We start from the raw sequence: 25312 nt of genomic DNA, 5'->3' as shown, positions 1-25312 counted from the left end.
AGACTTTACATAACACAGAAGAATTTGCTCTCTTCTCAAATCCCCAGGCCTCCAGGAAACCGCGGCATGCCCTCAGCTGCGGACGATAAAACTACCGCTACTTTTAAATTTCACATCTTTGTGCTGCCCCGTTACTGTAGGAGTAAAAGTCCACACTCGATAGAACTCTTACCATTTCGACAACTATTGGAATTATTTGATTCGTAGCTAAAACAACAGCAATAATACTGACACCCAACACCACCATCAGAAGTTTCTGTGGCCTGAAAATTGGCCATAATCGAAAAATACGTCACATAATTGACGATCTGTAATCATGCAAATACATTTCCCTACACAGTGGGCTTTTCTTTTCTTTTTTTCTTTTTTTCCTTCAATTGGGGAAGGACCCAAGTTCTTTCGTGGCGACAAGGGATAAACCCCCAAGTGGCTGAGAACCACTCACCTAATTCAATGCCTGGTTTCAAGTGGCAGATGAAGGCTGCAGAACCACACTGTCTCAGAAGGTTCTAGGGGCTTTGGGGGTGCCGAAAGGGTGCCTCCCCTCAAGCAGGAGGTGTCGGGTAGAGCCCCACCAGTCATTCCCATTCCCCCCAGAGAAGTGCGGGCACAGAGAGCCCCATCCCTGAGAGCGGTATGATTACCGACGTGTCTCCCAACTCCATTCCGCACTGCAGGAGGGCAGAGAACCCGGTGTTTTGCTAACCTGCTTGCTGACAGCAGGCACACAAGGGGACCCAGGTTTATGCTGGCCTCACCCATCCAGGTGGGGTCAGTACCAACAGCCACACTAATAAAGACATTTTTTTTTCCAACCAAGTAAGTTTTAGGATGAACTGGTTTGCATCAAGAGCTAAACTGTATAACAACAAACTAAAGCTGAAAGAGGTAAAATGACCTGCTGGGAATCAGTCAGCAATATAGTGGCATAAATGCGCAATTGAACTAGGTCTGAGACAGGTGTATTGGTTGAATAAATATATTTTCAGTTTACTTATTAATAAAGCCCCCCCCCAGATTCATTTGTTAACCAAATAAACATTTGTTAAGCATATAACAGGGGTTAAGTACTTCGCTAAGATACTAGACATAGAGAAGACACGAGGCATGGTTTCTGTCCCGAGAAATCCCATAACCTACTACAAAAGATAGAACATAAATAGATAAATGAAATACAATGTAATAAAAAATAATGACGGAAAGATGCAGAGGGTGTTGTGGGCTGGTAGATGGGAAGCCCCAACCCAGACTGATACCTAACGATGGGCTTCCTGGTAGAAATGATGCCTCCATGAAGGTTAAAGCATAAGAGGAGTTGGCTGGCTTAGGGTGGGAAGAGAGGGAGAAAGGGGAGAAATGGGCAGAGAGCACAGCAGGAGGACAAACAGGAGGCAGGGCACACCTTGGAGGGGTGGGGGCGGCAGGCAGGTCAGGATGGCTGGAGCAGGAAGTGTCAGCAAGGGCAAGAGAGAGCAAACCCTTCTGGGGATGACACCCGACCCCAGATGGTCAGTGTGACACTGTAAAGAGATGCAATTCTCTCCCCTTGAGAAGGAGAAGTCAATGAGGGGTTTTCAGACATCAGACTGGCCTGAGATATCATGCAGGCCCTGGAGGGAATGGATCTGAGGAGAGGGAAAGGACAAGTGGCCACGAGAGACTCTGCACACATGAACTCCGCCAGTGACAGACTGCGAGGATGGAGAGGAAAGGGTGTAATGGAAATGTGTGTTCAAGGAAGAACCTTCAGGCGCTGATAATGGATGGATTGATCCGGGGACTGAACCAAAGATGAACCCCGTTTTCTGCACAGTTGGCAGGTCTGGGGTGTCCACAGTTTCTCCTGTCTCTGTTGACACCATTGACAGTCAGACTCGAGTATAAAACTTTCCACTGATCTCTGTGCAGTTGAACATCTCCATACTGTTGGCTACAGCTTTGCGGAGGCTTCATCCAAACCCTTGGTAAGAGTGTTTGAACAGCCCCAAGGACACGGGCTGGGACCAGGGATTCAGTTCTGGATGTGCCCTAAGTAGGCCGAGATGGCAACCCAAACAGGGAAGGCACATTAGGAAGGCCCCGTACAAAAGTAGAGGCAAACACCAGGAATTTCACAGGGACAAACGATGACTCATGAAGGCAGTGTCACCTCCAGGAGGCAGAGGAATCTATCCTTTGTGGGACTGGTTCCACAGGGACCCGCGAGGGCCATGGACGCATCTACAGGTTGGCAATTTTCATTTTAATAACAGGCAGGACCTTTCTAATGATCAGAAATACCAGAGGTGGGGGTGGGCTACCCTGGAAAAGAGTCAGCAACTTAGTTCAGTTCGCTAGGGCTGCCCTAACAAAGTACCACAGGATGGAAAGAAGATACCACAGAACGAGTGGCTGAAACAATCGAAATATATTTCTCGCCGTTCTGGAGGCTGGAAGTCCAAGATCAAGGTGTCGGCAGGGTTGGTTTCTTCAGTGGCCTCTTCTCTTAGCTTGTAGATGCCATTCCCTCCCATGTCTTCATACTGTGTGAGTCTGTGCCCTAATCTCTTATAAGGACACCGATCATACTGGATTTAGACCCACCCCATTGGGTCTCATTTTAATTGAACTACCTCCTTCAAGACCCTATTTCTAAATCCAGTCACATTCTGCGGTATGGGGAGTTAGGACTCTACTTATAAAGTTTGGCTGGCGGTGGCGGGGGAAGGAAACACACCCAACTCAGCCACAACCTGTCAGCAGGGGTGTGGATACAGAGGTCTGGTGACTGAGAGGCACGGGAAGCCAATGAAGAAACCGAAGCATCAAATTTGGGGTGTCCTTGCAGGCCCCTTCAGGCCTCAGAGAGCTGCAATTCTAAATATTGCGAGACAGCACCTCATCGCTGCCATTAAGCATTAGTAACACAATAATCGCCCTAAGGTCTCAGACAAAAATCACATTTTCACGGCAGTTTAACTGATTGATGAGAAACGGAGCCCTGATTTAACCCTTCCCTGCAGAAACACACATAGGCCGGCAGCCCCGCACCCACGGAATGCAACCGTCGCGCTCACCTGTGAAATAGGACGGACTTGACCAAGGTGACGACGTCCCGGCTGGCGTTATATCCGGCACAGACGATCGCCACGTGGATTGTCTGGGAAGCAAACAAAAACAGGGTGGACCGTTAGACCGATGGAAGAGGGCCTTCCTGACGCTTCCGAAATCATAACAAAGAAAAACCGCCCTTATTTCTTGTTGGGATCATTAGAAAACAGAGAACAGAGGCTGAAGCTCTGGAAAATAACACAAGACCGCTTTATTAAGGCCTTTTTAATCGGTTTATGGAGCTATCATCATTTGGAAACCATTAAGGCTCTTTTCAATTACATTTTGGGGACGAGAGAAATGACGACTGGCTCAAATAAACAGTGAGTTCCCTGTCCCCAAGCCGGGAGACAAGGACAGCTGGTAACAAGAGAGAAGAAAGAAACACACCCTAAAAAAGATGAACTGGCCCCCGGGGGGTTCAGACTGAGAAGGGATGGGTCCCACAGGCTGGGAAATGTTCTCACAAGACGTCTCAAATGAAGGTCAGCTTGAGAAGGCCTATGGGCTGCAGCTGGGGTATCATTCAAAGAACGGAAGACTGGCAGGATGGAAGGGAAGCTGATGGGCCCTCTCCTCTAAGTAGTCAGGAGCATGGACCCCAGAGGGGAATGGATGAATCCTGGCTCCGTCCTTTAACCCCAGGTGACCCTGCAAAAGTGGTAGTGTCAGGTGACTCCCCGTCACATCAGGGGCATGACACGTGTCCTGCAGAATATCACGGAGTATGTGAGGGAATGATACCACGGGCAGGATTCGGTGCTTGGCACACTGCATTGCAATCCCAGCACCTGTGTCCCAGAGAACTGAGCTTCCCGAATGCAGTGCCTTGGCGCCTTGGCGTGCTGGGCATGGATTTCAGCGATGGAGATCCTCACGTCTCCAGGCTCTGCAGGCTACCAGGCAGGGCTGGCCCCTCAACTTCTATTTCCATCCTGGGGCCACACAGGTATCAGTTTCTCTGATAGAATGAATGGGCCACAACATGACAAAGGTTGGAAAGTGCTGCTCTAGGGCACCCCCTACAGGAAGCCATCTGGCCCCTCTCAAAACAGCTCCAGGAATGGAGGGTCCACGCCTCTCACGCCGTCTCCCTTACTAAAGCACAACCTTCCTCACATCGATGCCTGCCTCCCGGCCCCGCTGCAGCCTCGTTCTGTCCTGGGAGGACCACAGAACAAACGTGTTCCCTTGGGCACCCGATACTTCAATCAAAGAGAGGGTTCTTGACAGGTGCCTCTTTACTTTCACAAGTACCCACAGCCCTCCCTCCCACAGTGTGGTTTCCAGACTCCCTGTCCCCCTAATCAGCCACTTCCGAATGCGGTTCTGATACCTTGGTCGCTCCCACACAGGCTTTGAGGACAATGGCACCTCCCGCCTGCAACACCACCAAAGGGAAGACTAACCATCCTGGGACGAACCAACCAACAGCCCTGAATGCACTCCCATGACCTGTTCAATGCCAATGGCCTTCCCGCCTCCTCGGCCACAAAGTCTCAGGGCCAGAAGTGGAATCTTCACTTTGTCTGGATCCCTGATGCTTCAGAAACCCTGAAATCATGGGCTCCCCACTCCGGCAGGATCCTCAGAGCCGCCCGCGCGCGACACCTGCTCCTCATGCTCACGGAGAGTTCCCTCCCACGCTATTGCTGTTTACCTGAACGATGACCATCTCACTCTACTCTGGGCTCCCTTACCCGTTCACCCCCACACTCAGTATGCGACCCCCCCCAACCCTGGATCAGGGCTCCGGTATCCATCCTCCATTCTCGTACCTGGGGATCAAGAAGGAAGCTGAGGGGAGATGAAGGAGGACGAGTAAGCATGATGAGAGCTAATATTTACTGAGCAAACAAAGCACTATATTCTAAGTCTTGTGCTTACTGCTTTATACAGATTATCAGATTTAAGTCTCACGGTTGGATGGGATAGGTACAGCGTTATTATTTCAGTATTACAGATCAGGAAACACAGGCTTTGAGAGGCGAGATTCCAATTTGGGAACAGAGATTCTGAACCCCAGTGGTACATCAGAAATACTCAAAAGATTGTTCAAATATCCCCTGTGCCCCAGCCCCATCTCAGACCACTTAACTCACAATCTCTGATGTCCAGGACCTTAAGGCATGGGTTCTTGACAGAGGTTAATGAAGTCCCCTGTCGCCCTGGAACATTTAATGTCTGGAGTCGGTTTTGGTTATTGCTCCTGGGGGTGTGCAGGGAGAGAGGCCTGGGATGCTGCCCAGTATCTTACAATGACCAGGACAGCCCCCGCAGCCAAGAATTATCCTACCGGAAAGGTCAAGAGCGCTGCTGTTAGGAACCCGCTTCTTAGGAAGAAGGAAAGGGGTTAGGAGAACCTCAGATCCCACAGGGAACCGATGCTACCTGTGCTCTGTCTAACTGATGCCCACCTTTATTTCCTGACCTGCAAAATGGAAGACGCCAACCGTAACCTCTGGATAATGTCTCGGAAAGACTGAAATGTGGATGTAACTGTCACCATTCCAATCACGAAGAAAATAGGAAAAACGCTCACACACAGGAGATATAACCGGGAAGGGGACAAGAATACGTCAAAGCCCGCTGAATCAGGCTCTTGGGAATTAGAAATACTTAAACATGAGCCCTTGGAGATAGCAAACGTCTTGGTTTCAGGGTACCAGGACTTTTTTTAAATGGTCCCATTCAATGTAATCGCAGGTGCATGCATCCTTAAATATTTTACGTAATTTTTCCAATCTCTTTCCTTTCATCCATTACACATACCATCGGGGAGCAACCTGTCCCCCGAAGCCCTAGTAGCCATGCTTGGCTACCCAGGAGAGCAGGAACATTGAAGTGCCATGGATGTGCTCTTGGAAGAGTTTGGGTGCTCCCAAATCTTGCGGTTGCAGAAATGAACGACAGAGTGGGCAGGGATTAGAGGAAGGAAGGGGGCGTGTAGGGGACAGGGATGCACGGCCTTTGAGGAGCAGAGTCCCAAGATTGGTCTCACCATGACAACTTTTGACCTTAAAGCTGTAAAGTACAGGTTTTCACTTCTCAACGTGGTGGTTTAAAGTTGGCCCCAGGTCCTTGGACATTCCTTCCATCAGAGGACCACTGGCCGCCTTATCAAGCCTTCCTCCCTACACTTACAGATGTCACACTTACCTTTATTGGTGACAAAGGGTGGGTATATGGAGGGATGATGTTCTTATTTGCTTCTCCAGACTCCCTCTCTGGACCTTTCCGCAGCTCACTATGTGCCCGAGAGCCTGACCTTTATAGACGGAAATACTGGGTTCCTGTAACTTCTGGACTCTGGCTAAGTTTGGTCAATGGAGGGCAAGAGGAAGGAGAGGTTAGATTCCCTTGCTCCCGCCCGGGGCTCTCTGCTAACTTCCAGTTCTTCCTGGTTTCAGAAGCTCCCCCACACCCCCACCTCCCACCCCTCACCCGGGGGGTTGCAATGACTCCCTCAGGGAGCTTGGCAAGCCTCGTTGGTTTCCCTCCACCCTGCCCATGGCTCTGCCCTGCATCAAACCCCTCCCACACCTTTCGAGCGTGCCATGCTTCCTGAACAATTGTGGGGACCTTTCCTCAGCACCCCATTGGTCCTGGTGGCTGGGAGGGAAGCCCAGAAGACTTAGATGTCTTCATAGATCTAGTGCTTATCCCTAAACTGAAACGAAGCAGGACACCAATGTGCCAAACTTGAGGCTGTATAACTGTATGTATAAATTTTAAGGAGATCAACAAAGGTCTCAGACACATGGACCACGAGCCTCTAAGGAAGACAATAAAGGCTCCTGCCCCCACCCCTTACTCCTCAGTAGGGTACCCTGCACACCCTGCGCATCTGGAAGTTGCCCCTGGACACATGGGTGGGGCAGCAACACAGCTGTGAACTAGGGTTCATTCTCGATGCCACTGGGGTCAGGGAGTGTCTTTTACTTTTAGGACCTGCAGGAAGGATTTGGGCACGAGGAGGACTTTTTGGAGTTTCCAATGTGACACAAAAATATCCCCTAGGGTTGTTTCCTTATATATGCACATAATCATTATCCCAGAAGACATCCAGACCAAACTGAAGGGTGTCAGGCCAGCGGAAGCCCAGCCTTGCTGCCTTAGCCACACCATCAGCAGTCACAGAAAAGGCCTGGCACACCCCTCAGGGCATTCTGCCCAGGGGCACAGTTTTGGGACAGCATCTTATATCAGGGGAACTGCAGGTATCGGGGAGAGAGGGGAAACAGATTTAAAAACTGCAGAAAGTTAGGCTCAGTCCAGATTCTGGACCAAAGCTTCGGACTCCTGTGCTGGGGGCCGGGCCTCCCAGGGGACAGCTGCTGCCAGGTGACAGCGAGGAGAAGCACACAGCTGGGGACAGAGGCAGGAATGAGTCACTGAAGAAAATCAGCAAGAGTCACGAGACCTGGGTTTGAGCTGCAATATCAAAGCTGAGTCAGCATGTGACCTTGGAGCAGCCTCACTGGCACATCTGTAAAATGGAGCTAAAAACGGGTACCCCCCCCCCCCCGAGTTTCTGTGAGGGTCCGACGGTGCACCTGGTGAGCCACTGCTAATTGATGTTTACTGGGTGCACAGAGAGCACAAGGAGACAGCGGTCATCATCTCCCTGCTGTGACATCCTCATCTGCATCACAGGACACACTACTTCCCGCCCTCAGGAAGCTGTTGAGGACCAGGAGCTTGTGGTTCTCAGACCCAAACATGTACCGGAGTCCCTGCAGGGCTTATTAAAACAGAGTGCTGGGCCCCTACCCCAAGCGCTTCTGAGTCAGGGAGGTTGGGGGAGGGGGCCTGAGGATTACCTGTCTCTTGGTGATGCCGAGGCTGAGTGCCAGGGGACCACGCTTTGAGAACCACTGCTCTGTCTAAAGCACTCTGAGGAGTGTCTCTGGTAAAATCCCAAGAGCTGTTGGCTGTGGTTTGGTTGAGAGGGTATGAGGGGCGCTCACAGAATCTATTTCCAATACCTTTTCCATTGGAGAGCACCCCTTCCCCCTTCATTTATTTGTATGGCACCCATCGGTCAGCTGCCATCCTCTCCCAGGTCGGGGAGTTTCTGACTCTTTGGGGTGAGGGAAGGGCAAAGGGATGCAGGCTTTCACTGTCCAAAGAACAAAGCCCTGGGAGTCAGGGGAGCCGACGGCAGCCCCAGCTCTGCCTCTGGCCAGCTGGGTGAGCTTGAGCAAGTTACCTGATCTCTCTGATCCTCGGTGACTCCTTTATAAAAGGAGGAATTTAGAATTTCTATACAGAGTTTTCCTAACATCCAGGGCTTCCCAAAATTCAAGATTAGGGAAGTTGAGACAGAACAGCTAAGTATTTTGTCCAGTTGGTGGCAAATGATTGAATTCAGAGTCCTGCCTTTAAACCTACACTACCCCGGCTTAATAAAGCACATATATAACTATTAAACACTTTTTAAAAAACGTATCGCTAATGTGCCATTTAAAGTCATCTTACAAACCTCTAGGCACTCTACTCTCTTGGGAAACTATCAATAGAATTCTATTTTTTCTAAATACCGAATCATGGACCCCAAAGGCAGAACTAATCAGGAGACACCTCCCGACTGCAATGGAAGCCAAAGGATCAGGGGCTCGGTGAGGGGCAGGTGAGCTGCAGCGGCTACAGGGAGCAGTAGGGCGACAGGATGGGCTAAACCTCCAGGGGTGACCCTGACTGCCTGCTCTAGAGTCAAGGTCCAATAATGAATGAGCAAGAAGAGAAAACCCACCTGGCTTTTTCCATTCTGCATATTCCTGGCCTGCTTTAGGTTGATTTGCTTATGTTAGTAAGAATATCACAACCCGAGGAATCAGAAATACTAAAAATGATTTTTTGCAAAGCACACGAACAGGTGAGACTGATTTGGAGTCAACAGCAGCTTAATATTTGGGGCAGTGGGTTGTCCAACCACTGCTTGATACGGATCCACCATGGCCGCCACGTGTTACGCTCCTACCTACGGAGCCTCTGGGGAGCTGGCCTGACCCAAAAGTAGACACACGTTCACCAAACACTCGATCACCCTACAAATGAGGATTGAGCACCTACTGCACGCCAGGCTCAGTTGTGGGCACTGAGGGTATTAGCAGTGAGCAAAAGAGACCAAATCTTTGCCCATACCATGGGAGTAGATAGTCTGGTTGGGGTACATGTAAGTGGGGGGTGAGTAGGGCTAAGATTTTAAAGCGGGCTTTAAAAAAGCTAGCTTCTCCCTGAAATTACTGCATATGAAAACTTACTAGGCTTCTTCCACCTACAACATTCCGTCATTTCAGGGCCTGACGTTCAGGGAAGCTGTCTCAGTGGATCTACGTCCTTGAAGGAGCCCCAAAGACAACAAAGGAAGCTAATGAAGTGCACGTTCCAATGCTGTGACAGTATCTTCCAACAGGGATGTTGTCCAGGGGAAGACTGCAAGCCAACCCCTCCGCTGCTGGGAGATGATGTAAAATCCTGGAAGATGAAGTGCAGACAAGGAAACAGCTCAAACAGCTCAAAATACTGTGGGTTCGTGAGGGGCCCAGAAAATGCAGGTGAGAGGGGACAAGTTGAATAAACATAATGCCTAAAGCAAAATGGTAAGTCCCTGCGGAGCTAATAACCAATGCAGCCACCATCCGGAGGGCAATTTAAAGCAACCCAACTTCTTTTAAAAAGAACAGACACGCCCTTGCTTAGACCTATGGAAGAACGGGAATGCTTATGGAGCTGTGATGGTCCCCAATGTGAAAGATGACCCCCCCCATGTCATAACTGGTCACCTGAAGCCACTGAGGTGAGGCACCTGCCAGGCACAGAAGAACAACTGGGGCACGGAAGCGGATGGGAAGTGTGGGCCCCAGTGGTGGTAATTCAAAGAGCATTTACCAGTGGTTCCATGCACACGCGCTGGGGTCAGCTGCTTAGATTTAATGTGAGTGCCCTCTCTTCCTGGCAGTGTGACTTTGAAATAATTATTTCACCTTGAGTTGTTTTCTAATCTGCGAAAGGGAAGAAAGTATGTTGTGTGGACTAAATGAGATAGTCTATGCAAGCATAGTGTCTAGTACACTTTCTTTTTTTTTTTAATAATTTATTTGTTTATTTTATTTTTAGAGAGAGGGGAAAGGAGAAAGAGAGGGAGAGAAACATCACTGTGTGGTTGCCTCACACTCATGCCCCCAACTGGGGACCTGATGTGCAACCCAGGCATGTGCCCTGACTGGGAATTGAACCAGCGACACTTGGCTCGCAGGCCGACGCTCAATCCACTGAGCCACAGCAGCCAGCGCTGGTACACTTTCAACGCTAAGGAAACGGTAACTTTTATTACTATTACATCACTACTAAATAAAAATGTTTAAAGTATAGAGTAGAAGGAAAGAGAGATACTTCCTCAAAGACTGCCATTCACCTGACCTTCTACAGCAACACTATCGATAGTTGCCATTTTAAAGGATGTCCACAGATTCTTTGACGTTCCTCCCATTGAGAGATGGGGTGTGTTTTCACTGCCTTGAAACGGGTTGGGCTTTTGTGAATGTTTCAACTAACAGGCCACCCTACCAGCAGAGGTGACACTATGTCACTTCTGAGGCCAGGCCATAAAATGATTCCGTTCTGCCTTGCTCACTGGAGTACTTGCACGTAAAGCCTTCAGTTGCCCGGTAAGCAGCTGACTGCCCTGGGGCTGCCAGAACATGAGGAAGCCCAGACTAGCCCTGCAGAGAGACCACATGGAGAGGCCCCGAGTCTACACAGAGTGATGCTGGGCCAGCCCCCCAGCTCCAGGCCTGCAGTGTTCCAACTCCAGCCACAAACAAAGGACAATGGTAAAAAAGCCCCCAAACCAGAATCACTGAGCTAGGTGTTTCCCAAACCCTGACCCATATCCACACAAACCATGAGGTAATAAAACGACTGGTGTTTTAAGCCACTGTGTTTTAGGTGATTTGTTAGACAGCAATAGGAACCTGGAATATCTGTCACAAGCATACATGGCACCCACACAGCGTGAGTGTCCCACCCACTGTCTCATTCTGTCCTCACAATTTTACTGGGGAAAAAAAACATATTCTCATTTTATAATGATGAAACAGACTCCACAGGAGTGCCTGGATTGCCCACGGTCACATGCCTGGTGAGTGGCAAAGCACAAATTCCTGGTTAGGAACTCTGGCTCCAGGTCCAGTGATTTTTCCGCTGTGCCACAGCGGACCCTCAAAGTGGACCAGAAATGCAAGAAAAATATACGTATCAGTACACACATGGGTGCAAGCGGAGATCAAAGAGAATCATCCCGCTCCAAGTCTCAAGGCCCGCAGAGCCCAGCCACTCCTGGGAGCTGCCCTGCCCTGACAAGAGAAATACATGGGGAACAAGGGCAGCTAGCTGAAAACCACATAATTAGGAAATGAGAAGAGGACACAAGGACCAGCGAGGGCCTGTCGTTTCTGCCACCCGATAGCTCAGCTGACAGCCTGGGCATCATTACAGAAGAGTTTTCAGAAATACTTGTCATACCCTGGAGAAGTCTCCGTGCAGCGAGAGATGAAGGGGATGTCCTTGGTTACAGGGTCCCGCATCTGACAGCCCATCAAGACTGGCTCCAGCACTTGTAACCACCATGTGTCAGATGAACAGAGGCTTCTATCCGGACTCCACTGACTGACATTTCTTGTTTGCCTTTATGGCTTTTCCACTACGATTGATAAATACCAAGTCATCAAGAGAGAGGAAGTATACTGCCAATGGGTACGAAGACAGCATCTCAAGGTAAATGTGCGCCCACAGTAGATCACTTTGGAATAAGATGCCAGGAGGTCAAGACTTTCAAATTCATCTATGAAAGATCTGAACAGGAGCAGGGGCTCATCAAATTCTATCAGCAATCACTTTTAAAGGGTTTAAGAAATAACATTATCAAATAATGCAAATGAAAAAAGAGAGAGAAAAAAACAGATACAATATAGTTCTCAGGTGCAAGTGAAAAGACTAAAAAGTAACTTACGCAATGTGAAGGTCTAAATTCCTATATTCCTACATTATTTTTCAAAGAGCACAGGGATAAAGAGAACCCACCAGGTATTTATGTTGTGCCTTCAAGCAGAGATTTCCAAATAGTTTCCACTATCTCAGAATCACCTAAACAGATTTTTTTAAATACTCATATTCTTGGGACCTGCTCACAGAGATTCTCAATTAGTAGGTCTGGGTGGGTGCCCTGAATATGCATTTTTGATATGTAATTCTAATGCACAACCAAGTTTGGGGACTACTACGTGACAAAAAAATGTTCACTATAACCACAATATCTGTTTTCCCTAGAAGCAGAACTCCAACATGTTAGTGGAGAATATGGCTTCCTTGAATAAAATCTTTTTCAGGCTCCCTTGCAGCTATGTGGCAACTAAAGAGAGTCCTGTAACAAAGTGCTGCCAATAAGTTCTAAAAGGAACTGACTGAAAAATGTCTAAGATATGTTCTTAAAGGGAGGTTAGATGCCCCACTTTAATGCTGCTTCCTTCCTGCCAACTGGAATGTGGCCAACATGACTGAAGCTCTGACAGTCACTATGGATCATGAGATGACCTTGAGAATGTAGACAAGCAAGCTGAGTGAAAGATAAAGGAAGCCTGCTTCCCTAACACTGACAGCCCTACACCAAAAGCCTCCAGGCTTCCTGACCATAAAAAGAAATAAGATGCAGAGTCACTGTTCCGTGGAGCTTTTTTGATAAGTTACAGTGAAATCTAATACTAACACACCTAACTATCTTAGAGCCTGCCTAAAACTCTCATATCCACTGTCACCAACCAAATGATATGAGGCAAGAACTTGATTTTAACCTATAGTTTACAAACAAGGAAACTGAGTACAGAAAAGTGATACGATTCACTCAGCGCCACATGGCTATTAAGCTGGGAATGTGCCAGCATTTAGACTTAGGTCTCTCAGCTTCAAAAGCCAATAGTCTGCCCTGGCTGGTGTGGCTCAGTACATTGAGTGCCGGCCTGCGAACCAAAAGGTTGCTGGTTCAATTCCTAGTCAGGGCACATACCTGGGTTGTGGGCCAGGTCCCCAGTGGTGGGCATGCGAAAGGCAGTAGATAAATGTATTTCTCTCATGTCGATGTTTCTCTCCCTTTCTCCCTTCCCTTCTCTCTAAAAATAAATTAATTAAGTCTTTTAAGAAAAGCCAAGTCTTTTGCCTACACTACTTTGCAGGGCGCTCAGAGCGGAAGCCCTCTTTAAAAGTAGAATGTGTACCTCTCAAGAAACTGAGCAGGAGAAAAAAGCTGCTGTCCAGGCTGGAAGGGACATCTCCCATTTTCTCACCCGGTTACACTTATCCTCCTTTTTTTTTTTTTACCTTTTCCTTTTCTATTTTTCACTTTTGGGGGGTTTTCGTCAGTTCTTTAAATGTCAGACTGGGTCATAAGAATGTAAATACACTCAAGGAAAAAAGCTCTCCCCCTGGGCAGTCTCACCTAATTAGCAGAATTCCATCACCTACTCTACACTGACACCATGACCATCCCGAGAGCAGAAATCTTGCAAGAAATCCAACAAGCTGTCACCCCGGCACGAGAGATGTTCAGCAAATTAGGGCTCTCCCCCAAACCAGCCTAGACCAAGGGAGTCTGTGAACACTGCCGAGTTCCCCATTTTCAAAGATGTCAGATAGAGATGTCCAATATAAGCCACTGTTCACGGCTGTGGAAGACGAAATGAGATTGGGCCTGGCCTGGGGTCAGGACTGAATAAACATACAGCCTTGAACACCGCTGATATGTGCATTTCTCTATTTGTTAATCATCTCTTTCTCCACTTCCCACCTACGACGACAAGAACTAGAAGGAAGTTTGTCTCTTTTTCACCCATTGCTATTTCCCAGCGCAGAGAACAATGTGAGATACGCAACACAGGCTCAATAAGTACTTGTTAAATGAATGAATGAATGAATGAGAGTGAGTGAATGATAATGCAGTACAACCACTTCCTGCCCAGGTATTCAGTGCGTGCCCGACGGACCAACTCACCATGTCCTGAATTCTTCCTGCTGTGACAGCGCTTTGCTTCATATTTTTCCTACTCATGTGTACATTCCTCATTGGATGACCTCCATCTACCTTTTCCCCAAGTCTCCACCACTCTACACTCTAACCAACAGGAATCCCACCATCCCCAGGGGCTCTCCCAGACTGTGCCAGTCCACAGTCTCTGCACTTGCCACTGAACTTCCATAGAACTGCTCTGCTTCATTCAAAAAGCCCTAGACGCCCTTGTGACAGGCCATGCCGTATCACCAATACTAGAAATGATCCCATTCATGCAAACAGCAGAGCACAGTCTGCAAAGTTTTCTCTTCAGGAAGTCTGAAGACTATCCTTCTGAGAATGTGGCCAAGAAATGAAATAAAGAAACAGCACATAATACCTGAATCTAACTAAAACTAATTTAAAAATTGCCCATAACTGAAAACGTACTTTGTGCCAGGCACTACGTGTGCCTTTAAAGGGGCATCCCATTTAATTCTCACAATTAGTCCACGAAGCAGGTATTATTTTGTCAGACTTATTGATGAGACGTCTGAAGTTCAGGGAAGTTAACTTGCTCAAGTGCTCACAGCAGAAATCACCAGAGCTGGGGTATGAACTCAGGCTTCTGTGTGTCTCAAAGGGTCTTGCTCTTAACAGGGGTTCTCTAATTCCTGTCCAAGGGACTAGAAGAAACAGGAAATGAGAGAGAGGGAGAGAGAAGAGAAGAGAAGAGAAGAGAAGAGAAGAGAAGAGAAGAGAAGAGAAGAGAAGAGAAGAGGGAAGAGAAGAGAAGAGAAGAGAAGAGAAGAGAAGAGAAAAGAGAGTATGTGTGTGTTTGTATCCAGTACACACATAAGCACAGCTACATGAATTAAGGGGGATGAGAGGTGGCAGGAAGAAGGGCTGGTAAGTTTTCCAAAGGTCCAAAGAGTTACTAAGAAATAAAGCATACTCTAAAAGGGGGAAATGATACATCAAGCTATAAAAGTTCAAATCACTGCCTTAGATAAGCAACAAGTCTCTGGTTCTGAATTGCAGAAGCTGTTCATACATGAGAATGAGACCCATGGAAGCTGCGAACAGGGCCGCAACCCCAGGTGCTCCATGCACACGGTAGTCTGAGTAAGAGGGGTCCCCAGGAGGACAGCGAGGTGGATAAACCTTGAGCGGGTCCAAAGGAACTGCAAAGAAAGGAGAGGTGGGTTCCAGCGGCTGGCGCCTTTTAGTATCTCTGTAACGTGGGCTTTCTCATCCCCACTTTTCAGATGGCAAGGCCGAGGCTCAGAGGCCAAACAGCCGAGTTAGGGAGCACGTCACACCCAGGCCCGGGTTGAGAACGCCAGCCCTGTCCGGGCACCTGGCGGCACTTCTAGGGCAGCATTTGCAAGAGGCGGGGACCGTCGGGCCTCCGCCTGGCTCCAGGGGCTCTTTACCTCACACTTCTCCACGACCGGCTGCTGCCCGCACTCGGAACTGTTGCCCGCCACGATGCCAGCACGAAGGTTCTCGCTGTCCCCGGTACCCTCCTCCATGGAGTAGGTCTTGGAGTGGTTGCCACGGCGATGGGCTGGGGCCCGGCCCTGGGCCAGGCTGAGCTGCCTGCGGAGCGCGCGGTTCTCCTCCTCCACCTCGCGCACACGCACCTCCAGGCTCTCGCGCTCCCGCTGGCCCGAGGCTGAGTACCGGGGGCTGTGTGGCTGGGACTCCAGCGGAGACAGGGACACGGGCTTCCCATCTGTGGGCACAGAAAGGCCAGGAAAGAGTTAACCCGGAGTGAAACACACTCCAGCCCCTCCATGTACCCCACACAGCCATTACTGCACAGCCAAGTTCCTTCCATAATCCCATTTACAAGAAAAAACAGATGGAAAGTGGGTTACAAATAAATGCATCCAGACTGAACTGGGAACGAAGTCGAGAACAGAATGACTTATTATGGTGATAAAAACTTACATGCTGTTTAGAGAAGACAATCATAATATAATTTTTCCTAATTAAATGCACTGTCTTCTTTTCCCTACTTGGCATGTTACGAGGTAGACATTCTCGTTTTCAATAAAGCATTACGGATATGGAGGAGGAGGCAGAGGTGGGGAAAGGGAAGGAGAAGGGAGGTGAGGAGCAGGAACAAGAGGGCATGAAAGTGGGCAAATAAAGGAAGAGAGCGGGGGGGGGGAAGAAATATTAATAACAATTAAGTTTATTTAGTTCTTCCTATGCAAACTCCTATTCAACCTTCAAAACCCTGTTTCAGAAGCATCGCCTCCCAGGGGAAGCCTTCAAATTGCAGGTAAAATATCCTTCAGCATGTCCCCAAAGTATTCTAAACATAGGCACTACAAAAACACATGTACATACACCTGTCGTACTCTAATTGGTAAATTACTTTATCAAATGTTTCCTATGAAGATTAGGAGTTCAATAAGGACAAAGACTGGGTCTCACTTATCTTTGTGGCTACATTATCATAATATCCGGTAAATGCTGGAAGGGTGGAGGCATGTGTCCATGCCAACAGTAAAATAATTACGGGCAGCTAGGAGGAAGAAAGGAGGAATGTAATCAATCTTCAAGTGTTCCCAGAAAAGCGGTTACTGGTCAGCGGAGTGCCGGCCCCACTCCATTTAACAATCACACACCGAGAAGATAACCAGGTCTTTCAAAGTCACGCAACTGGCGTGCGTGGGTGTCTGAATGTGTACCCAGGTCTTTCTTATGCCAGAGCCTGTACACTCTCCACTTAAATGCAATTTCATAACAGGCTAGAGAGAAAGCCACACATTAAAAGAACGTATAATGTGAAACTCCATCTCCCCAGGATACTTAGCAAACCACTGTGCATGCAGTCGGCGCTCAATGTGTGCTTACCCCTGAGGAGCCCCAGCGACACCAGATACACTGAAAGGCGTCCCTCCTCTCTTCCCGCACCCCAGAAATCCCGGCGTCCAGCTCCATCGCGGCTGCCTCAGAGACGGCGGAGCAAAAATCACGTCTCCAGCAAACTACCCTCTCTCAGCCGCCTGCCAAAAACACACTCCTCTTTTCTCCTACTTCAAGTTTTTCTATTTCCTGCCCAGACCCCACTGAGCTTTCAAACTGTCCCAGAGAGTCGGTGTGACTGACAAAACTTGAGGATCAAAGAACGTGGTGAATTACACCCTGCGGGGCGTTCACCTGCGCTGCGGACTGCATTGCCTCTTCCTGGGGCTGTTTGATGTATCTCTGGGCCTTCACAAACAGGACTCCTTTCTTCCCTCCCAATCACCTCGGGGTTAAACTCCTGAGCTCCTGGTCCTCTCCCATCAATGCAGCAAATATGACATGCTGGATTACACTGACCAGGACGACAGATCAAAGGCCAACCCAGGTGAGTTGGGGGGGGGGGGGGAACGGACGTGAAATCACAGGTTGATTAGGGTTGCATTGTCACCGAGCTGGACAATTACCAGCTCTGACGCAGGCTTTGAAACCAGGCTCCCTGTTGGGTCAAATCAAATTAGTTCCACACAGAATGAAAAAGAATAGGCAGCTGACAGCAACTGCATCGTTTTCTCAACTGACATCTACGCTGCCAGCAGGGGTGGGAAAGATGAGCGTCGCGCGTGGTGGTGGGCAGCGCCGTGGTTTGTCTACTGCCTGTTGCCCGTCTGCGCCGTGCTGGGTAGTTCACGCTGAGGATGCCAGGTTTGCGCAGCACAGGCGGGTGGCCAACTGGTGTCCCTGTTACGGATGAGGAAACTGAGATTGTAAAAGCTGAAGAAGCCGTGTTCCCGCTGTGGTGCAGCGTGATTAAAATCAAGGTGAGTTAGAGGCACGGGTACTCTGGGATGTGGGGTTTTGGGGAACATTTGGACAGGAAGCCAAGATACTCTGGAAGCCCATGAAACTAACAAGGAGCGGGAACTCTAAGTGTGTTCTTCGAAGGGGTCATTTAAATGTTCCGAGTTTCGGTACTGCCTTCTGTGAAATGCGTGCGTAAATGCTAACCTTACCAGGGTGCGGGAAGGCTTAAGGAAGATAGCCAAATACAAAGCACTGAGCACCGTGACTGTCACTGGGAGTCATTTGGTATAAAGTACTTCCTCCAACTCGTTCCCAATGGCTTTGGTGATATTACCAGTAAGATGAGTTGATAATGTTAAAGGTTGTACATTTTCTGAACATCGGGCAATTCAGAGTAGCAGATGGGAGCAAGAAGCCAACAAACCATGGCTTAATTTGACATGTGGCATCTCTGAACCTTTTTGCCTTCAGCCTGAAATAGGTCAAAGTTCATCCAGGGAAACAGGAATGACCAGGCAGGTTTTTCCACGGGGGCCGCATCACCTCCCATGCTCTTCTCCAGAAAGCTCCACATTCTACATGTTTATGCAGAGTAAATTTTAATTTTCTGATTACGTGCTTATAAATAAAGGATAATGATGCAATCCCTAAGCACCTACAATTCCAGGGGTACTGAAAGGGAAATGCTCTCAACATCCCGTGCCCATTTCTTAGACCCCAAAGGGCTTTAACCAAACTTTGCTCTCAAAGACTTCCAGATGTTTTCTGCACCTTAAAACCCTGTCGCCAGCAGAGACACACAAAATAATAGATGCCAGGCCTCAAAGAGGGGAAGTCACGTTGGAAAAGGCAGCGCTCAGGCTGTGCCGTGCTCTATAAAGGGCAGAATTATAATTTCTGATGTGTGTGTGTGTGTCTTGTAGGGACATTAGCTTGAGCCGACCCCTTTCTCTTCCTCAGCCAGCGTCTGCTTCTGGGAGTGTGGGGTGGAGACGCGTTCCGGGCTCCTCTCGGCTCCCTGAGCAGATGGGCCCCACATCTCTGACCCGGCCGGCGCCGACGCTGGCAGAGCCTGGTGCGCTGCCATACGCACGGCTCATTCTACGTTAATTAGTCCTGACCCTTGCTTTTCTTCCTGGGCTACCCGTCTCTTGGGCTCCTGAGTTGTTTGTTGCAGTTTCCCCTAACCCTCTGGGGCTGGGAGGTGAGAGGGTTAGGGCAGCAAAAGGCCGGCCCCCGTAAATGTGTTCTGAACTTCTCTGCGATGTCGTAAGGGCTCTGGTCTCTCCCAGAACACTCCCCTGGCTCTGTGCACTGATTGTCATTAGAAGGCCTATCGCAGGGGGGGTTTGGCCTATGAAAACAACTGTGCCTATAGCGATATTTTTCAATCCATGATGAAGAAAATAGCCCCCACCCCCAATACATCCTGGATAAAAATTTGGTCCTAATACACAGCTTGCCCCACGTGCAGTTTATCACTTGAGTTCAACAAATTTGTCTATATGTCGCTCATTGAGATGAGTCTACTGATGACATGCTTGATGCACGTCCAATTGCTGTAGATGTTTCTAAATGCGTACTTCTAACTTCCATACTGGCCTCGTTGCAGACGAGGGAACTGTGACAGTTTAGTTATTTTATATGTCAACTTGACTGTGCCATGGGGTGTCCAGATATGTGGTCAAATATTATTCTGGGTGTTTTTGGATGAGATTAACAGTGGAATCAGTGGACTGAGTAAAGCAGATGGCCCTCCCTCATGAAGCGGGGGTGGGGGTGGGGGTGGGGTGGGGGGGACCTCATCCAATCAGTTGAAGGCCTGAAAATAACAAAAAGGCTGAGCCTGCCCTGTGTAAGATGGAATTACTCCTGCCTCACAGCCTTCAACCTGCGACATTAGTTTTTGTGTGTGTTCATTTTTTTTTTTTCTTTCTTGCCTTCAGACTTGAACCGAAACCCTGGCTTGTCCTGGGCCTGGAGCTTGCTGGCCTTCAGACTAGAACCACACCATTGGCTCCCCTGACTCACCCTGCAGATCTTGGAAGTTGACCATCTTCATAATCAAGTGAACCAATTACTTCTAATAAATCTCTTTACGCACACACACCCCGTACACCCTATCAGTCTGCTTCTCTGGAGAACTCTGACTGATACGGAGACAAACAACAGTCTGTAGATCGTACTTGGAGTACCACTGCCCAATATCTGGTTTCTTTATCCCCCGGGCCTGGCACGCTTATTAAAGGGTTTGAATAACGAATGAAGGAAAAGATTGGCATCTAGAACTTAAAAAAAAAAAAAAAAGGAGGGGTACAAAAAATAGGTCTAGCAAGTCTTAAGCTAAAATGGCTCATTTTAATATTAAATGCTAGGGGAAGAGGGACAGATAATCAAGAGAAGCAAACAAAACAAATCGCGTCATAAGAATATGAGACTGGAACAAGAAAGAGCTGAGTCTAAATCACGGTTTTGCCGCCTACTTATAAATCGTCGTCGGCAGCCGTCCGTCTCGAGAGACGATGGTGTAGCTTCTTAAGAGTCTATCTGCACCGCCGAGAATGGTTGTGCAGTCCGACTCGGGAGTGACACGGTCTGTCTCCTCCCGTGTTGAATCGACATCTTGCGATGACGCTGAAGCTACAGAGCCTGGGCAGGGTGATATGGAGGGTCTGCTGTTGCCCATGCAGCAGAGCCCCCCTCTCTTCGCAGCTGAAGGGTCCAAGGGAAAGACGGAGTCAATACAGCTTGGCTTCAGGTGCGCCGCAGGAGTTGCCGGCGTTGACTACAACGTCAAACCGCCTTAGGGACTCCGGCTCCGGATTTTCTGTCGGGGTTTACTCCCTTAGCCTTTCCCCTGAAGAGGTATGCCGCAAGGCAGCGGAGGTTTTTTGGAGTCAGAGTTTTCCTTCTCTGTGCTTATAAATAAACTTAGGGAAAGTACTTAACTTCTGTGTGACTCAGTGTCCCCACCTATAAACTGGGGGACAGTGGGGGTCTGTGCACACACGCATCAGGCCTGATCAAAGTAGACACTCATACTTCCTCTGTCCGTCCACCTCACCTCACCCCACCCCCACCCCACCCCCCAGTCTGGAGCAGGACACATTAAGACAGTAGCAAATAGAATCCCTCATTTCTGAGCCCCGTTTACCTTTGCTTCTCTATTACCTTTCCTCCAGACTTCTATTTTTTTAGATACACAGTCTGTTTGTCCACGTGGTGTATCTCTGTCACAGAACGCCTACGTGTGTTGATTGGTGGTCCAGCCCACTTTGAGTTTAAAATGTCAAATGAGACATCATTCAAAACCTTAGTCGACAACATCTTCCTCTTGCCTCTAAAACGTCTCAACAAACATACATTTATCATCAGATTTAAATCACTGAATCCACTAGAGATGAATGCTCTGAATTAAGAATCAAAAACTAATTTAAGATTCAGAACAAAAAAAAAAAGTAAATTGAAAATCAACCTCCTTGCAGTGTGGTGACAGAGATTAGGGGCATGCCACCCAAAACGCCTAAGTGAAGACCTGAGCCAACCTGTGTGCACGGGATGTCTCGGAGTGCTGGTGGTTAGACTGTGCAGTGTCTACCCTTTGCAGACAGACAGGACTGTGGGGCTCATATACAGAAGCAGGGCCAGGACCTGGGTGGGCCACCCAGCCCTGGGACCACTGATGCAGGGGGCTCATACCAGCCTCTCCCAGTGGTGACAGAACCTAGACAGGTCTCTCTGGTCAAAGACACCAAGACCCTGCACTTGTGCCCAGACTTTGGGAAGGCTGTCCTCTGCATCGTTCTACCCGAGATAAAGACACTGCATTCTTTAACCTTTATATGGCAAAGTCCCCCCACATACAATCTGTCCTCAGGGCCTGCCAATTCTGCCTTCCTGATGGTTTAAGCACTTGCTTCTCTCATTTTATTTCAAATATTCTATCCCAAACCAAGCCTTTTAATCTTATCCTAAAACAGGGGTCATCACAGTTTTTCTGCAGGCCGTGTGGTCTCTGGTGCTAGCACCGGACCCTGCCATTGCAGTGCAGAAGCAGCCCCGGAAATACGTGACACGTGAACATGGCTGTGTCCTAGTGAAACTTCACTTAGAAAAACACGTGCAGGGCCAGACGCGGCCTGCGGGCCCTACCTAGCTTGCGGACCCCTGTCCGAGGACATTGGTCTCCTTGCTGAGTCTCTCTACCATGAATCTCACCCTGTTCCAGCCAGCCTCAATCATAGGCGCCAGGGAAAATGTTCTAAACGACAATCCTACTCCCAGCACATCTTGCAGTTTGCCAATGTACAGAACGTACAGAAGCAACTCCATCTACTTCAAGGTCATCTACCAAATTCAACAGACAACTGATCGGTGCCTCCTGAGCACCTGGAGGCTGTGTATCACCTCATTGCAGTTTATACAGCACTTTAATGAAGTGAGTGTTCTCACGATCCCCATTTGAAAAATAATATGAGAGAAAGAGATGCCTGACTTAACTTGTTCAATACCATCCCAGCAACAAAAGAACCCGGGTTCATGGGCCCTCAGCTCAATTCTTCTTTTTGCCTCAAACCAGAATGTCTTCTACGCATCCCACTCTCAACCAGTCCCGTCTAACTTCTTGTTGCTACTGCTTCATCCCTGGCCACTTAGGCCAATGGTTCTCAATTCTTGCTACCATTATAATCCCTGGGAAAGCTTTTTAAAAATATTGATGGTCATTGGACCCATCCCAGGTTAACTAGCTCAGAAGTTCTGGGGGTGGGGGTCTAGTTACCAGCATGTTTAGAAGCATCCACCCTCATGAGATTCTCATGTGTAGTCTAGGTTGAAAAACAGGGGTGCAGGCATTTTCCCCCATCCTCTGGCTGAGACATCATGAACCCCCTTTGCGAGCACACCAGGTGGCTCCCTGAGGCAAGGTTCAGGAGCTGGCTTACAGGCAAAGGACGTTTTAGCATTGCCACACTGAAGTCCAATTCTACAGTACATACTCAGATCCCAGGACCCAGCTTCCTATTCCAGGAACAGCTCCCCGCGTGCAAGCCAGGTTTCCTAGAACCTAGGCTTCCCCGGATTCTAGCTCCTACAAGCTTGGGGCTGTTTTGATCCTCTTAATCCCTCTCCTTCCAGGATGAGAATTCCTTGCAAAGCAGGACCCACTACTTCAGCTGCCGGACCAATCCTCCAGCTTCCCTGGTCCCAGGCTCCTTTCTCTTGACCAATAAGGTCCCGCTGATCTAATGATGTCTCTGATGCCTCACCTTCCACGTTAGGTGTGTTCATCAAGTAAGAATCTTGTGATATGTTTTCAACACAAAGCCTTCCTTTTAATTAACATAAAGCCACGCTCCTTTTGATGCGTTTTGGAATTGCAAAATAAATATCGTAGCCAAAATCATTTTAGAAAAATTTAGAAAACTCAGTTTGATCTGAAAAGTCTCACATTTAAAAATTAATTATTTGTTTTTTACATTTTGGTCACTGGATGTGCATATGACAAGCTGATGTGTTAGCATTTCTGAGCAGTTTACAAATCCAAATAAGACACAGGTCTGGGCTGAGCCATTTGCCTCCGTTCCAGAATCGTGGCTCCTGCTTTGCTATGGGGAGGAAGTGGCAGTATTGACACACAATGGGTGCTCACTTATTATGGGATATAAACAGGGGATGTTTCATTCCCAAATTCCCCGAAGTGATTTTCTGGAAGTTATCTTTGTCTTTGGCATCCAAAGCAAACTTGAGTTCCAGCAAAGACCTTGGCGATCTCTGGCCAAGACTGAACAACAGTAAGAAAAGAGTTCCTCACAAGCTTCAAATAAAGAATTTGCAACCAGAAGGGCTGGGAATGAAGCCGAGATCTGTTTCCTCATAATAGGCTAAATGCGATTTGACTTTTTTTCCTTCGTGACATTATTTTCCAGAAACTTGTCTTAAAGAGCTTCATTAAGTCAAGAAAATGAAGACATTTTTAGCACCAATTTGCTGTATCTGTAGCTGGATTTTGGCTATAAATGCTGAAATGTACCCTAATGAGCAATGATGTCAGTGTTTTGCCCCTTGAAACTTGAGAGTCAGTGATTTCACAGCTTCACATGAAAAAAAAAATTTTTTTTTTTTTTGCCAAATATCCTAAGTTCTGAAAGTTTGAGGCAGTTGGTCTTTGAACTACTATTTTCATAATACAGGAACTGAGTCTTTCTGCTTCTAAATCTGGCCCATCCTATTTCTGTTTGCTATCCAAGGAGAGTAAGCATGGACAGAAAGACTTTGATTAGTAGCAGTCCAATTGTCACCAAACAAAGCAGAAGATAATGCATGCAGTGCTCTATTTTTTTATACAATCGAACAATTTGACAGCAGAGCCAAGCTCTTCTCTTAAATCACCCGGCTGCTTAATAAACAACTATTTGTGCGTGGCAATACAACGCAGCCCAGAAAATGGGAGTAGATATTCCCTCCAGATCTGGAGAATGAACCAGTGTGGGAGAGCACACAGTCAGTTCACACTCCAGTCGTCTTCGGTCACCTTCTGCCCCCAGTTAGCTCATTCACTTCGGTCACTATTTGCTATCCTGCTGATCTCCACTGGTTGAACTTGAGAAAGCAGTTCCCCTCACACATGAGTAGCTGCTGTAAGGAAAGTTCTGACACCTTTCACAAAGAGGAGGAAGTGAGTGTTTTTGTCACTGTGGTCAATTCCTTCAAAAGCATCCCTGTCCTGCAAGCTGCCAAGTCACCTACATCAATGTTATTACCCTCAGTTCAAGTGTAAATGAAAAACAAGAGAAAACATGTGGAAGCCTGCCTGCAGGATGCAGGACCCCCTGCCTATAAACAATGCCCTCCTTCTCTCTGTCTTCTCGCCCCTTCTTTACAGTCTCCACCCCTCCTTTATCAGTTGGACTGATTTAAAGTTCTAGTCCAGGTCCCGTCAGTATCTATACTGAAACAAAGCGAAAGGAAAAACAAAACCAAACCCATCATTCCCTTTTTTACCCTTTCCCGACAAATCCAAACTCTCCCTTGGGGAGAGATTGGAAATGAAGCTTCATCAGTAGAGATTTGGGAGGGAGAGGGGAGGAGAGAGAAGATTTTATCGGGAGCTCAGCCTGACACAAATAAGGCTTCCTCAGGATGGGCACTTGGCAAAGATAAGACATTACCGAGAAAAAGACAGATGTTTGGGTAAAATATTGTGCTAATGACGATTAAGCAAAACCTACTGTCTCTACTTTTGACAGATGGTTATTTTCTTCCAAGTCCTACTCCTGGGATGATGATAATCTTTTATAAGGTGCTTCCAACAGTATCATAAAAGCAAGAAGAATAAAATTAAGGACCTTAAGCAGTTTGACTCCACTGAGGCAAAGCCGGGACTTTTCTGGG

The 25312-nt window shown here is 48.0% G+C and overlaps 1 protein-coding gene across 4 annotated transcripts in view; it reads right to left on the bottom strand.

Annotated features, from left to right (window-relative positions):
• Positions 1-25312, bottom strand: part of LARGE1 (LARGE xylosyl- and glucuronyltransferase 1) — a 522466-nt gene that overhangs the window by 294088 nt on the left and 203066 nt on the right. For all 4 annotated transcript variants that reach the window (XM_090272547.1, XM_090272549.1, XM_090272546.1 and 1 more), the window contains exons 3-4: positions 15571-15872; positions 3057-3139 (exon numbers count right to left, since the gene is read on the bottom strand). In XM_090272547.1, the coding sequence (XP_090128673.1) occupies positions 3057-3139; positions 15571-15872 (385 nt within the window). The remainder of the gene's footprint in view (positions 1-3056; positions 3140-15570; positions 15873-25312) is intronic.

This window comes from Furipterus horrens, unplaced genomic scaffold (genome assembly GCF_987537825.1).
Source record: "Furipterus horrens unplaced genomic scaffold, mFurHor1.1.pri manual_scaffold_4, whole genome shotgun sequence".
Lineage (NCBI taxonomy): Eukaryota > Metazoa > Chordata > Mammalia > Chiroptera > Furipteridae > Furipterus > Furipterus horrens.
This window is presented reverse-complemented; position numbering and strand designations above follow the sequence as displayed.